This window comes from Chlorocebus sabaeus, chromosome 24, assembly GCF_047675955.1.
Source record: "Chlorocebus sabaeus isolate Y175 chromosome 24, mChlSab1.0.hap1, whole genome shotgun sequence".
NCBI lineage: Eukaryota > Metazoa > Chordata > Mammalia > Primates > Cercopithecidae > Chlorocebus > Chlorocebus sabaeus.
Genome location: NC_132927.1, coordinates 79,083,400 through 79,098,013, shown reverse-complemented (window position 1 = coordinate 79,098,013; position 14,614 = coordinate 79,083,400). Strand labels below are relative to the sequence as shown.

At 40.5% G+C, this 14,614-nt stretch overlaps 1 protein-coding gene across 1 annotated transcript in view; it reads right to left on the bottom strand.

The window, feature by feature from the left end:
- RCOR1 (REST corepressor 1) overlaps positions 1 to 14,614 on the bottom strand; it is a 133,131-nt gene that overhangs the window by 7,658 nt on the left and 110,859 nt on the right. Inside the window, exons 7-11 of the mRNA XM_007987912.3 lie at positions 12,151 to 12,229; positions 8,592 to 8,786; positions 1,827 to 1,904; positions 1,545 to 1,602; positions 489 to 718 (exon numbers count right to left, since the gene is read on the bottom strand). Of these exons, the coding sequence (XP_007986103.3) occupies positions 489 to 718; positions 1,545 to 1,602; positions 1,827 to 1,904; positions 8,592 to 8,786; positions 12,151 to 12,229 (640 nt within the window). The remainder of the gene's footprint in view (positions 1 to 488; positions 719 to 1,544; positions 1,603 to 1,826; positions 1,905 to 8,591; positions 8,787 to 12,150; positions 12,230 to 14,614) is intronic.

Sequence of the window (14,614 nt, the reverse complement as noted above, 5' to 3'; positions counted from 1 at the left end):
GGCTGAAAGATCTGGACAGAACTCGTTGGCTCGCTGTGCAGACTCCCCACGAAGTCCACGAACCTCATGATGATGTGACCACACATTCCAGATGCCTGAGCTTCACTGACATTCCTCACAGAACTCCACCTTAGTGTTTCAGAACGGCTTTCACTGCGGTTTTACTTTTTGTTTGTACCCCCACTCCCTTATCTTTGTCATTCAAGATTTTACTGTATTTAAGGAAAAACTGATAATGCAGAGTATTTTGTAGCTGGAGGAAACCAGGATGGAATTATGAATTTGCCCAGAAATTAAAATGTGAATAATATACAGGGACCAAGAACTGGAGTCAATGCATACACATTATGGCTATTTACAGGTAATAGTGAAGTTACTAACACAGCTGAAACCTAAAAATCTCTATAGCTGAAAAAATTCATCACTTTAGAAACTGCAATATCAAGCATGAACCTGACAGAGAAGTGACTGTTTTGTTTCAGATTTACCTCGTCTTCCTCTTCAGGCATCTTAATGGAATTATCTGGGGACTTCACAGGCTTCTGGTTACTAGGCCCATTGGTCTCTTCTTTACCATGTTCTGCCTCCCATTCTTGTAAAACTTCATCTATGTTGAAGCGGCGTCGATAATTTACAAAAAAGTTTTTCACTTGTACCACTGATTTGTTCCCGATCACATCTGAGATTGCCTGAAAATCTCGGCCGTATTTTCTGATGGCTAAGGATGTAAGAAAGCATTTTTTAAAATACAAGAGAAAAACATTTTTTTAAAACCACAAGTGACACTTACCTCTTTATCCAGATAAGAAAACATACAGGATTTTAACAGCAGGCACTAATTTCATGTATTATAAGAGTAGGAAAAAGTACCAGTCAATTCTAGATACATTCTGGAGATGACCGACCCTGTCATTTTGACATCTGTCTTCCCATTACATGTCACGTAACAGTTGAAGTCACCCAGCAACTGCCCTAGGGTTGGGGACATTCTGCATTCATCTTTTGGTATCGCAGGTCCAGAGCGCCCCCAACCTTAAAATCCGAACACTCTGTCTGCTTCTTTTAGGGTTTTGTACTTCTTGACTAGTCAGAGCTCGATGAGTAACTAGTAAAATGAAATACTCACACCTTTAGAAAACTGAGGGTTCCAGGTTAAGTTTTCACAACTTGTGAGAAGTGGGAAAGGAAAAGAAAAAAGCTGAAAGGGATATGGTCATTTGGCTAAAATGATATCCACTAGAACATAACTGTCCAAGAATCTATTTCTACATAAATAGGTGCTGGGAATAGGGCGGGACATAACTTTTCCCTAAAATCTACCAATCCTCCTAAGCTCTTTTTGTTTCTCTTTTATTTAAAAAAAATTTTTTTAAGTCGGGGTCTCACTCTGTTGTCCAGGCTGGAATGCAGTGGTGTGATCATGGATCAAAGCAGCCTTGAGCTCCTGGGCTCAAGCAAATGCGTCAACCTTCCAAAGTGTTGGGATTACAGGTGTGAGCCACCACACCTGGCCTCCTAAACTCTTTTGAAGAATTTCCCCCTACCTTGTACGGCAAGAAGCTGCTCTTCTGTAGTCCAACGTGCGTTACATTTCTGAATGACCTGGATATCCAAATGAGACATTTTAGCACATTACATTTAGAGATGAGTATGTTTAATGAAACTTTCATTTTCTCTTATCGGAATTTTAACATCAATAGGTTCATAAAATTATGTCCATATACTCTTCCAAGAGATGTACATTGGGGATGTATCACACCGATATTAAATTCTTAAACATGTAAAACTTGAGCATGACTTCTGAGATGATGTTAACATAATCCTACCTCTGGAAGTCGGTAAGGTTCTATTCCACCATCAAGTTTTTCTTTGAGAGCACTGTTTGTCTGTTTAATATTCTGGATCTAGGAAAGAAAAAATGATTTTCATTTTAAAAATAAAAACTACATAAAGGTATGAAAACAGAACTTAAAAAACAAAAACCCAAGAGTAAAGACATTACTAACATCTATTGTAGCTGAATTCTGAGGTCCCTATGGTATCCTTTGAAGCATCTAACTACGTTTATTATTTGCTTGTTCGGAGCAACCCATAAGGTACAACCCAAGGAGGAGGGGATGGAGGGGCTCTCACGTACACAGTCCTGGATCCACAGCTTCCTAACAGGTGATATGTGAGCAGCAAAACACCTACCTGGAGTCTTAATATAAAAGACAGAAGAAATCCCTGGGCTTCCTACCACATAGGATTGAACTGAAATAACAGAGCAGCCACAGTAAAGACCAAAAAGGCCCAGTCTTTACAACAGAACTGCAGGTACAGCCTCACAGTGCCCCAGGGTCACTGTGCTGTCCACCACTTCTCCACAGGGCGGAAGTGCACAAGCACAGACTTAATGATGGGGGGGCAGGGAGAATACAATATCAGTGAGTTTTCTAGAAGTCTAACTTTGATTAACTGTCACTTCTTCATTTTCCTACAAATTATCTTTTTCCACATTACTGCCTTGGCTCAAGGTAATCTTTCCCTGCTCTTACGCAATCAAAAGAAAGACCACAAACAATACCAACCACCCAGGCTATGGCTGCTCTTTAATTTTCCCATGGACGCTTGAATGAGACAGGTCACGGAAGTATGCTATTTTCTCTCTACTCCAAGTAGAAGGCATATCTGTGTCAAGCACCAGGGAACTCTGAACTCCAGAATTTTTCATCTTTGAAAACTCACACAAGCAACTAAGAAATCCAAGGGAAGAGGAGCTTGATTTTCTCAAGTAACATGTAAAAGACATTCATGAGTAGAAGATGCTACCCAAAAATTTAAAAACTTTTTTCACTTGTAATTAATCTAAATTTAAACAACCACACACGGGGCTGCTGGCTGCTATACTAGACAGTACAATCTTAGGATCTTTTATTATATTTTTTTGAGATGGAGTCTTGCTCTGTTGCCCGGGCTGGAGTGCAGTGGCCGGATCTCAGCTCATTGCAAGCTCCGCCTCCTTGGTTTACACCATTCTCCTGCCTCAGCCTCCCGAGTAGCTGGGACTACAGGCGCCCGCCACCTCGCCCGGCTATTTTTTTGTATTTTTAGTAGAGACGGGGTTTCACCGGGTTAGCCAGGATGGTCTCGATCTCCTGACCTCGTGATCCGCCCGTCTCCGGCCTCCCAAAGTGCTGGGATTACAGGCTTGAGCCACCACGCCCGGCCCAATCTTAGGATCTTGCTCAGTGGTCTTTCAGTTACCAAAAACCCAGGAAAACTGCAAAGTACTCAGATTATGTTCACTGGATTCCTTTTTGGCTAAAAATGCAACATAGCAACTTCTAGCAGGAAAAAGTCAAGGTTCAGAATGTTACATGTCCTCTTTGCATTTCAGTGAAACAGACCACTCTTGTCATTCTAGCTGGTTGTTCATAGATAGTACAAAACTGGGCATATGTTGCACTGTGATTAAGTAATGTTATGAAAGAAGCAGAGTGATTAAATGCAAAACATCTACAAATTCTGAACTAAAAGTTAGCTCTAAATGCTCAGTAGCCTATACCCCCTTCCTGATGCATTTTCCATATCAGAAATATCTAGGCTGCATATACACCATGGAATACTACGCAGCCATAAAAAAGGATGAATTCATGCCCTTTGTAGGGACATGGATGAAACTGGAAACCATCATTCTGAGCAAACTATCACAAGGACAGAAAACCAAACACCACATGTTCTCACTCATAGGTGGGAACTGAACAATGAGATCACTTGGACACAGGATGGGGAACATCACACACCTGGGCCTGTGGTGGGGTTGGGGGAGGGGGAAGGGATAGCATTAGGAGATACACCTAATGTAAATGATGAGTTAATGGGTGCAGCACACCAACACAGCACATGTATACATACATAACAAACCTGCATGTTATGCACATGTACCCTAGAACTTAAATTAAAAAAAAAAAAAAAAAAGAAAGAAAGAAATATCTAGGCTGTGTAGTCCCAGCTACTTGGAGGCTGAGGTGGGAAGATGGCTTGAGCCTGGGAGGCAGGGGTTGCAGTGAGCCAAGATCACACCACTGCACTTCAGCCTGGGTGACAGAGCCAGACACTGCCAAAAAAAAATTAGGCTAGTGCAGTGACTCACACCTATAATCACAGCACTTTGGGAGGCCAAGGCAGGATCATTCAAGCCCAGGAGTTCAAGACCAGCCTGCGTGACACAGCGAGACCCTGTCTCTACCAAAAAATTTTAAAAATTAGCCATGTGTGGTGGTGTTCACCTGTAGTCCTACCCACTTAGGGGGCTGAGGTGGGCAACTGCTTGAGCCCAGGCCTTCCATGACTGTTAACAATGCAGTCCCAGGATGGACAACAGACCAAGATCCTGTCTCCAAAACAAAAAAAAAAAAAAAAACATACGCCCCTCCCAAACATCTAGTGTTTATTAGGCAGAAAAAAACCCAGAGATTAGCTGCCACCACATCATGCTAACTGGAAAGTGAGTGGCAACGAAACAGGTAAGAAAAAGGATGCAAAGGTAATCACACTTAAAGAAAAAACAAGATGAAAAATGGAAAAGCCATCCACTTATCCTGGCGCCCTACCTAGACACCACCTTCCTACCCAACCCTCAGTCATACAGAACTTTGTTTTCTACTTTACTGTGGGCATAGTGATTCCTCTTTTAATGTCAGATCATTTTATTTTCCACTCAGAGAAAGACCTAATGCAACCTGCACTGTTCACTGGCTAATTTATGAGACATGCCCAGCCCCCTTCTCGCTGGTAGAGGCTGATGATGTCCTGGGAAGGAGGAAGAGCAGTACACAAAGCACAGGCACACAGAATTCAGCTAAGGAGCTTCTGGTAAAGCTTTTGCTTTTCCTGCTAAAAGGGACAGACAGCTTACCTCCACCCCCACCTCCTCTTCATACTGCCCTGAATGCAGATGTGAGGGTTGCAAAATGGCTCCAGCAGCTTCCAACATGAGGCAACAAGCAAGATGAAAAGCCAACAGCTGAGAATGGCAGAGTAGAAGACCTGAAAAGTACCTGGGTCCCTGAGAGCATCACTGAACACATGAGTAACACCAGTAGCCACTGATGCTGGCACTTCTTGCTATTTGAGAAAAATAAACCCTAAATTGCTTAAGCTGTTGTTAGTCAAGTTTTCTGTTATTCTCAGAATGTATCCTTGATATACCAAACATGACGGCCTCCAGAACAAGTGGCCCCTGTGGACTGACTGCCCATTTTGAGTCTAGAAGTACATTTGGCAATGAACACACTGCTGCTCTGTGGCCCTAAAAGGCTATGGAAAGGAAATCACCCAACTCCTCTCTGAGTGAGGCTCAGTCCTCCCTCTTCATAATTGTGAGCGACCTTCAAATTTTAAAAATTCTTGCTCTTGACCTTGCTCTGAAAACCAAAGAATCTTTTCTCTCTCATACTATGGAGTCAATAACACCTCCGTGGAAGAGAAGGGCCTCTTTTTCTTTCCTCAATGTATTAAACAGCAACCACCAGGAGCTCACTCAGCAGAGGGAGAAAGGAGCATCCTTGTAAAGATAACAATGTCAACAAGAGCTCACAGCCCCAGAGAGAGTTCTTCCAGCGCAAACAGAGCTTCAAATGCTCTCTCACACAGTAGCCCAGACACATTCTGTGAGATCAGGCAGGCCAGGATTAATCTCATTTGAAAAGAGGCCTACAAAGATTAAGTGATTCTCCTAAGATTAGAGTGCAGCTGTGCCAGCAGCCATGACAAGAAGCCGCTCCTCTGGGCACACAGAGTGTACGTGGGTCCCGGTCTGGGCTGCCTCCCTAAACCACAAGGAAGACGGCAGCACACCCTGCTCTTAGTGTCTATGAGACGACAGTTGGTCTCCTGTTTAGCCCTCCAAGGGAACCATCAAGATAAATCAAAAGCAGCAAAAACCAAAAATAAACTGTCAGTCAACAACTTGCTGATGGGTTTCTGGAACTGAATTCCAGAGAGAGAATGAAAGGACAGGGACCAACTACTAGGCTGAACTTTCGGTTTAAATGTACTATGCAATCGGATTAAAATAATAAGCTACATAGCAGGCCAAAATAATTACAAAAAGTGATTTAAAAAACAATATCCTTTACAAGAGCACAAAAAAGTACCAAATATCATGGAATGACTAACAACAGATGCATAAGTTCTTACACAGAAAACAACAACATTGAGAGAAATTACAGACCTACAGAAGTGGAGGGGTATATCATGTTCACTGATCAGGAAACTCAATAAAGACATTAATTCTCCATTTTAATCTATAGATGCAATACAATCCCAATCAAAATTCAAATTATTTTTCTGAAAATTGATAAAGTAATTCTAAATTTTATATGGAAATTAAAAGGCCAGGGATAACCAAGACAATCTTGGAGAACTTATATTACACTAGATAACTAAAATAAAGTACATAAAGTTAGGACAATATGTATTGGTGAAGGACGGACAAACAGATCAAAGCAACAGAGAACCAGACCCATATGCAATACAGACACTGGATGTAAAACAAAGGTACTGCTGCATTGCAAAGAAGAAAGGACAGTTTCTTCAATAAATACTTGACCAAACTGATACTCATATGAAAACAAAACAGTGACTATTAATCCTACATGTAACAACAAATACAGAAAAACATTTTTTTTTTTTTTTTTTTTTTTTTTTTTTGAGGCAGAGTCTCGCTCTGTCGCCCAGGCTGGAGTGCAGTGGCCGGATCTCAGCTCACTGCAAGCTCCGCCTCCCGGGTTTTTACGCCATTCTCCTGCCTCAGCCTCCCGAGTAGCCGGGACCACAGGCGCCCGCCACCTCGCCCGGCTAGTTTTTTGTATTTTTTAGTAGAGACGGGGTTTCACCGTGTTAGCCAGGATGGTCTCGAACTCCTGACCTCGTGATCCGCCCGTCTCGGCCTCCCAAAGTGCTGGGATTACAGGCTTGAGCCACCGCGCCCGGCCTCAGAAAAACATTTCTAGATCAAAATGTAAAAGGTAAAATAACACTTCTAAGATTAACATGGGAGAATATCGTCATGACCTTGAGAAAGGTGAACAGAACTCAAAAACACTAACCTGAAAAGACTAAGAAACTAAACTACCTTAAAATTAAAATTACTGTTCATCAAAAGATACCATTAAGAGTCACAGAATGGAAAACATATTTACAGTATTTACAATACGAGTTGTAGAAAACAACTCAGAGCCTAAATAACACCTATAAACCAGTAAGAAAATATGCAACCTGACAGAAAAAAACAGATGAGACTTGAGTACACATCACAAAAGAGGATATCCAAATGGCCAACAAATGGATGAAAAGGTGAGCAACCTCATTAGCCGTCAGGGAACTGCCAAATAAGAAGTACAATGAGGCATCATTATAACCCATTAGAAGGGCTAAAATGTAAGACTACCAAAATGTAGCAGTGATGTAGAGCAGTGGTTCTCAAATGGGGACAATTGTGCCCCTGTGAGGTAATCTGGTGATGCCTAGGGATATTTCTGTTGTCACAACTGGTAGGGGGAGGGTGCTACTAGCATTTAGTGGGTCAAGACCAGAGATGCTGCTAAACATCTTACAGTGCACACAGAACAGCCCAACATGGCGATAGTGCTACAGCTGGGAAACGCTGATGTGCAACCAAAACGCACATCAAATAACAGGACCGCTTTGAAAAACTGTTTAGCTCTCAGGTTGAAAGAAAGCCAGACATAAAATAAACAGTATCATGAGTTTGATTTCTGTAAAACTCAAAAATGGACAAAAACAACCTATGGTTTTAAACATCAGAACAGGGTCAAGTGTGGTAGCTCACACCTGTAATCTCAGTACACTTTGGGAGGCTGAGGCAGGCAGATCACTTCAACTCAGGAGTTCAAGACCAGCCTGGGGAACATGGCAAAACCCCGTCTCTACCAAAAATACAAAAAATTAGCCAGGTGTGATGGCAAGCGCCTGTACTCCCAACTACTTGGGAGGCTGAGGTGGGAGGATCGCTTGAGCCCTGGAAGCAAAGGTTACAGTGAGCCAAGACTGCACCGCTGTACTCCAGCCTGGGCAACAGGACAAGACACTGTCTCAAAAACAAAATAAAATTAAAAAGAAAAAAAATCAGAATAGTGGCCACCTACAAGTAGTCAGGTAATAAAAGAGGGGTGAAATTGCTGAGGGAATGCAGCATTCCATGGAATAGTGACCAGGAGGGAAAATGCATGGGCCTGGGGGTAACATTCCATTTTCTGATTCAGATGCAGGTTACGGGGGTGTGTTCATATTGCGAGAAATCATGGAGACACAGACACATATATAATATAAATATGATATTCATATGCTTTCCTATATACTTCAGAAATACTTTCAGATGACACTATATCCATCCACTTCAATTTATATGTTCATTAAAAAGAAAAAAAAAATCAATGGGCTAGTACTCAAGATCTGTCCAATTCCTTAGAAACAGAATGCTCCTTTGAGATTTATGGAAAGAGAACGTTCACATATACGAATAACAGAAACACCTCTAAAGTGCTAATTAACTCTTTTACATCCAAGACCCGGCTTAGGAGTACCTGTCGTTTGACTGAAACTAGTTCCATGTCTAGTTGTCTCAGCACCGTGGTAGCAGCAGTGGCATTGGCAGAAACAGCCTCCACATCTTCTTGAGAAAGAAACATTCCTTTAGGAGGTTTCCTTTTTGCTCTATTTTTAGCTTGTGTGCTATGTTTTTCTTTTTTGACCTGAGGAACTGTCTCAGTAGGGGGCACCTGCATGATATACATATGTGATAAATGAAACTTAAAAAAAAGAGTCAATAAACGTATTTATTTCCTTAGCATGGCACCAAAACAATCTAAGACAAATACCATGCCCTATCAGACCCAAATGAGATCTACAAATTCTAACAGGCAGTTCACAGACAGAATTTGGGCTATGGAGTTTTGACTAAACACAATGAAACTGTGTTCCATTCCTCCTTGTACAAATACTTCCTTACTGTATCATTTTAAGTCAATGAAAATAAGAATTCTTGGCTTCCTAAAAAAAAATCTGTATTCTCTGCTAGTGAGTTTTGTGGCCACACACACATCTGTATTTATCTACATGAAATTATGGCTTTTTATACACATTTTTGGAGAACACAATTTTTAGGGCAACTTATATGACTTACTCTAAAATAATATACCTTCTCATTTAAAAATGCATGATGGCTATTAACTTCTGTAAAACCAAAACTGTCAGAAATGAAACAGTAAAATCTTGTCAAGGTAAAGAATATAATTTACTGGTAACCATTTTAAGAACAAGAAGTTTTTATAATTGCTCATAATTTCATCTTGTTAGTGCATTAGCATTCACTGATAAAGCTGAAAATATGACTTTCTGCTTTGTATTTTAAAAGACTGAGCTAAAGACACTGCAAAACTATCATGGTAGTGATAATTTCTTCAACAAGCGGGTAATACAAAAATATTAGTAGGCAATAAACTGTGCTCTGTATGGGACCATGATGTTTAATAAAGATCACCAACTGATACGTCTGTTCTAGTATCATTTTAACACTTAAAAGAAACTATGGGCCAGGCGGCTGGGCGGGTGGCTCACGCCTGTAATCCCAGCACTTTGGGAGGCCCAGGTGGGCGGATCACGAGGTCAGGAGATCGAGACCATCCTGGTTAACACGGTGAAACCCCGTCTCTAGTAAAAATACAAAAAATTAGCCGGGTGTGGTGGCAGGTGTCTGTAGTCCCAGCTACTTGGGAGGCTGACGCAGGAGAATGGCATGAACCCGGGAGGTGGAGCTTGCAGTGAGATGAGATCGCACCACCGCACTCCAGGCTGGGTGACAGAGCGTGACTCCTCTCAAAAAAAGAAAAAAAACAAAGAAAGAAACTATGATGGGCCAGGTGTGGTGGCTCACGGCTGTAATCTCAGCACTTTGGGAGGCCGAGGCAGGTGGATCACTTGAGGTCAGGAGTTCAAGACCAGCCTGGCCAAGATGGTGAAACCCCGTCTCTAGTAAAAATACAAAAATTAATCAGGTGTGGTGGCGGGCCCCTGTAATCCCAGCTACTTGGGAGGCTGAAGCAGAGAACTGCTTGAACCCAGGAGGCGGAGGTTGCAGTGAGCTGAGATCGGACCACTGCACTCCAGCCTGGGTGACAGAGCAAGACTCCATCCCCAAAAAAAGAAACTATGATTTAGCCATTTTCTTTCTGAATCAGAAATAACATTAGATAAACAGGAATTATAAAAATTGTATGAAATCAAGTGTTTTCTCTCATTTAAAATGTGCCACTGAAAAACCTGGTAAATAGCAATACATCAAAACAAAGCTTAATAAAAACTCCAACTACAATATGATTTCCCAAAGAATCTAATTTAGCTAACCCTCAGGATCTTATTTGGGCATTCATATAAATTACGCAAAAAAAATGACCAATTTCCAATTTGGTGCTATATAACCAAAAAACGCCTCAACAATATATATATCTAGAACACGCTGACTCAACAATTCAACTTCCAGGAATTAGTTCTAATTAAAAAAAAAAACCTACAAGCACAAATATTGAGTTACGTGAGAATCAATCAATCCAGCATTGTTTATAAAAGCAAAAAACAGGAAGAATAAACAACTGGGAAATCCACATAGAATAAGGTAATTCAATTATGAAACATTCATGTGACAGAATAATATATAGCTATGTATACAAATATATTTGACATAAAAAAAAATTCAAGGTCCAGCCTGACCAACATGGTGAAACCCCATCTCTACTAAAAATAAAAAAAAACTAGCAGGGTATGGTGGCATGTGCCTGTAATCCCAGCTACTCGGGAGGCTGAGGCAGGAGAATCACTTGAACCTGGGAGGCAGGGGTTGCAGTGAGCCAAGATCATACTACTGCACTCCAGCCTGGACAACAGAGTGAGACTCTGTCTCAAAAAAAAAAAAAAAAAAAAAAAAAAAAGCAAGGGGCTGGGCTGGGGATGGCTCATGCCTGTTATCCCAGCACTTTGGGAGGCCATAGTGGAAGGACTGCTTGAGCCCAGGAGTTGGCGGCTGCAGTGAGTCACGGTGCCACTGCATTCCAGCCTGGGTGACACAGAAGACCCTGTCTCAAAAAAGAAAAAAAAAAAAACAAAAAACCAAGGTAGAGTAAATTTTAAAAGGTTCGAAAAATTACAAAGCTCCCATTCTATTATTTCCAAAAAGTGACTAGATTCAGAATTAAGAATATACATTTTACTGAGAGTTCTCAGGAAAAAGTCACCAAAAGGTTGACAGTGATTATGGATAATAATAATATAAACCACTTTAATTTTCTTCTTTCAGTTGGCTGTATTTCCTACCTTGTCTATAAGAAGCATGTATTACTGATGTCATTTTAAAGTTTAGATAAATTTAGACCCTTCTGTTTTTACAGGCTTAAAATAACAGTTCTTATAATTTGGAGCAGAGAGAGAGAACTCTCTGAGAAATTTTATTGAAACTATAGACTGTGTCTTCGGAAAAATACCTCTAAGAACCTATGTAAAAGTTACATGCAATTGTAGGGGTTCGCGAGCCCCCTGAATCCAGAAACTACAATCTCTTGTATAATTATTTTTTTAAGTGATGAGATGAAACAGTCACCATGTGAGAGAGGATGGTCCTGGCTCACCCTGGTGTGACCAAATTTCTGCTTCTGAGTAACAGGAGGGCTGTGCTGAGTCCCTGCCAGCTCCCTGCAATCACCCCAGGCACAGCATGGGTGCCTAGGATGGGCAGATGCTGGGGCAGCTATAGTGTGAATGGAGACCCTAAGGCTGCCTGGAATTCACCAGACCCCTTGCTAGCCTACTGAGCTAATGGTTTATGAAGAAAGTCAGTGAGGACTGCTGTCCTAGGGAACATCATTACTCATTAGTGCTATTTTCTCTCCTTTAAGGCTTCCTTTATTCATATCTATTAGCAAACAAAATTATACAATCTACAAAGCAAAGACAGTATTGTTGAAAAAACAGTCATATCATGCTGCTTTCCACATAGCACTTAATATATTAAGTAAAACAAGCAAGAGGAATGTTTTATTTATGAAACTAGTAATAAAACGTATTTGCCTAAACAATACTAGGGGGAAAAAATACCTCCTTTTTGCTTTCCTTGTTTTGATCAACCTCAATGTCAATGGGATTATTTCCATTTGTTTCTTCCAGTTCATCCTCACTGGAAGACAAGAACAAGTTATTGAATGGTTATTTTGTACTAATTTTACCAAATACAAACAATAAATTGATTTAACTGAAAATTTTGTACTAATTTTACCAAATATAAACAATAAATTGATTTAATATAAAATCAGTATGTTTTCAGGCTGCTGAGATAAAAACATCTTTGTAATTGAAACAGAATACCAACTCCATAGTTCTTTCAGTCTAAATGATGAAAATCTACTAAAATAGATTCCTAACTTCCCAATCCAGATCGAAAACATGATTGCTCTGTATTTGTAAACTGAAAATATCAAATTGAAAATGCATTTACATGTTATTTTCCCATAATTATCTATTGAGGACTAGGATATGATTACTAAACAAAACTGAGAAATTATGGAGAATAAATTTCCACTGCATTGGGAACAAACCTGACAACAAGTAAAAAAATCCTTTTTCAAGTACCATCTTTCGACCCAAGGCCACACAAAGTCTGAGGCTTTTCTGGTGTCCTGGACAACCAATGTTTTAAAATTAAGTTTAATTTCAAAAAGAAAACTTACATTGGTATATACTTCAAATGCTTTTTATAATATCCTGAATGTAGTATTTTATTTAATTTCAATTTCAATTTAATTTAATTCAGTATTTCATTAAATTTAAAACAAACAAACAAGAAAAGTCCCGGTGTAGGTAGGAACGCAACTGTAAAACATGAGAAAACTAAGTCTACAGAAGTCAAGTAGCCTGCCCCAGTTTGCCCACCTCGCACTGCTCTGGAATCCATCCCAGGAGACCATGCCCACTATGCGCCACCTCCTCCCCATCCTCGACCAAGGTAGCAGGAAGCTCTAGCTGTGGAAAGAGTGTCCACAAGAAGAAAGAGCCTTCGGTAAGGGAATTTTGTCCCAGCTCCTGCCACGACTTTCACAGGCAAGTCCTGTTAGAAAGTCAACAATTTATCAGGTGCTGCTGCAGCATCTCCATCCCTGCATCCCAAAAGTGGTTAAGGTGCACATGGGAGGTGGAGGCAGAGCAGTTCTTGGCCCCATCAGGGCCAAGTAATGTAAAAAAAGAAAGAAAGAAAGAAAGCTTCCAGGGAGTAAGAATGGAAGTGTTGGCAGGTATTCTTATTTCATACTCAAGGATATCCAATCCCATTCTGTATTATTTAATTTTGATTGCTGTTTAGTAAACTGCACCTGCTTGTAGTAACAGACTTACTATACAGACAGTAAACTAGGGAAATGAAAAAGCTTCATTAAAAATTGATAAGAGCACTCATCCCTAAATAGACCTACTAGTATGTAAGTCAGAGGCAAAAATATGCAGATGTATCATAGTCAATAATTTTATAGGCTCTTACAATTGAAAGAGCTTTGGAGATGTTCCTAACATCACTCTCAATTTATACTTGGGCCAAGAGGTTTGAATTTTCCAAAAGTGATACGCAACTTATCAATGTGTTCTCACACGTTACTTTTTCATTTGAAATGATAAAGTTCCATCATGAGATGGGACGCCAGGGACCGTGTATTTCATCCTCCTTGATTTTTTTTTTTTTTATTATTGATAAAAATATGACAGGAAATGTGGAAAACAGGATTTTTAAAAACCTACCTATATCTCTCACCACTTTAACAAGAAAACCATTAGGTCTGCGTGCTGCCTTCTGGACTTCAAACATCTTCATTTTAGAGTTAAGGAAAACAAGAGGCTTGGGGAAGACGCATGTTGAACTCACCTGCCTGTATGTACAATTTTACTATGTTAAAAAATAAATGAAAGACCTTAAACATCCCAGAGTAGCCTGTGGCATGTAAGTGGAATCTTCAGAGCTGAGACTAGAACCCATTTCTGAGTGTGAGTTGGCCATTTCCACTTCTCTAAGCTACATACAAGACTGAGGAAGTGATGGTTAGGAAGTATTCTCCATACTAAGCTATCCTTAAAACTAACATCCTTATTAAGAAATTATAGGCCGGGCGCGGTGGCTCAAGCCTGTAATCCCAACACTTTGGGAGGCTGAGGCGGGCGGATCACGAGGTCAGGAGATCGAGACCATCCTGGCTAACATGGTGAAATCCCGTCTCTACTAAAAATACAAAAAAATTAACCAGGCAAGGTGGTGGGTGCCTGTAGTCCCAGCTACTTCGGAGGCTGAAGCAGGAGAATGGCATGAACCTGCGAGCTTGCAGAAAGGCAGAGCTTGCAGTGAGCCGAGATCGTGCCACTGTACTCCAGCCTGGGCGACAGAGCAAGACTTGTCTCAAAAAAAAAAAAAAAAAAAAAAATCATAAAATGTTTCTCTTTCTCATTCACACACAAAAAACAGATGGTCAAAAAAAGAAGCAGCAACTCTAAATTGTATTGTTGTATTTTTGTTTCCACATGATGA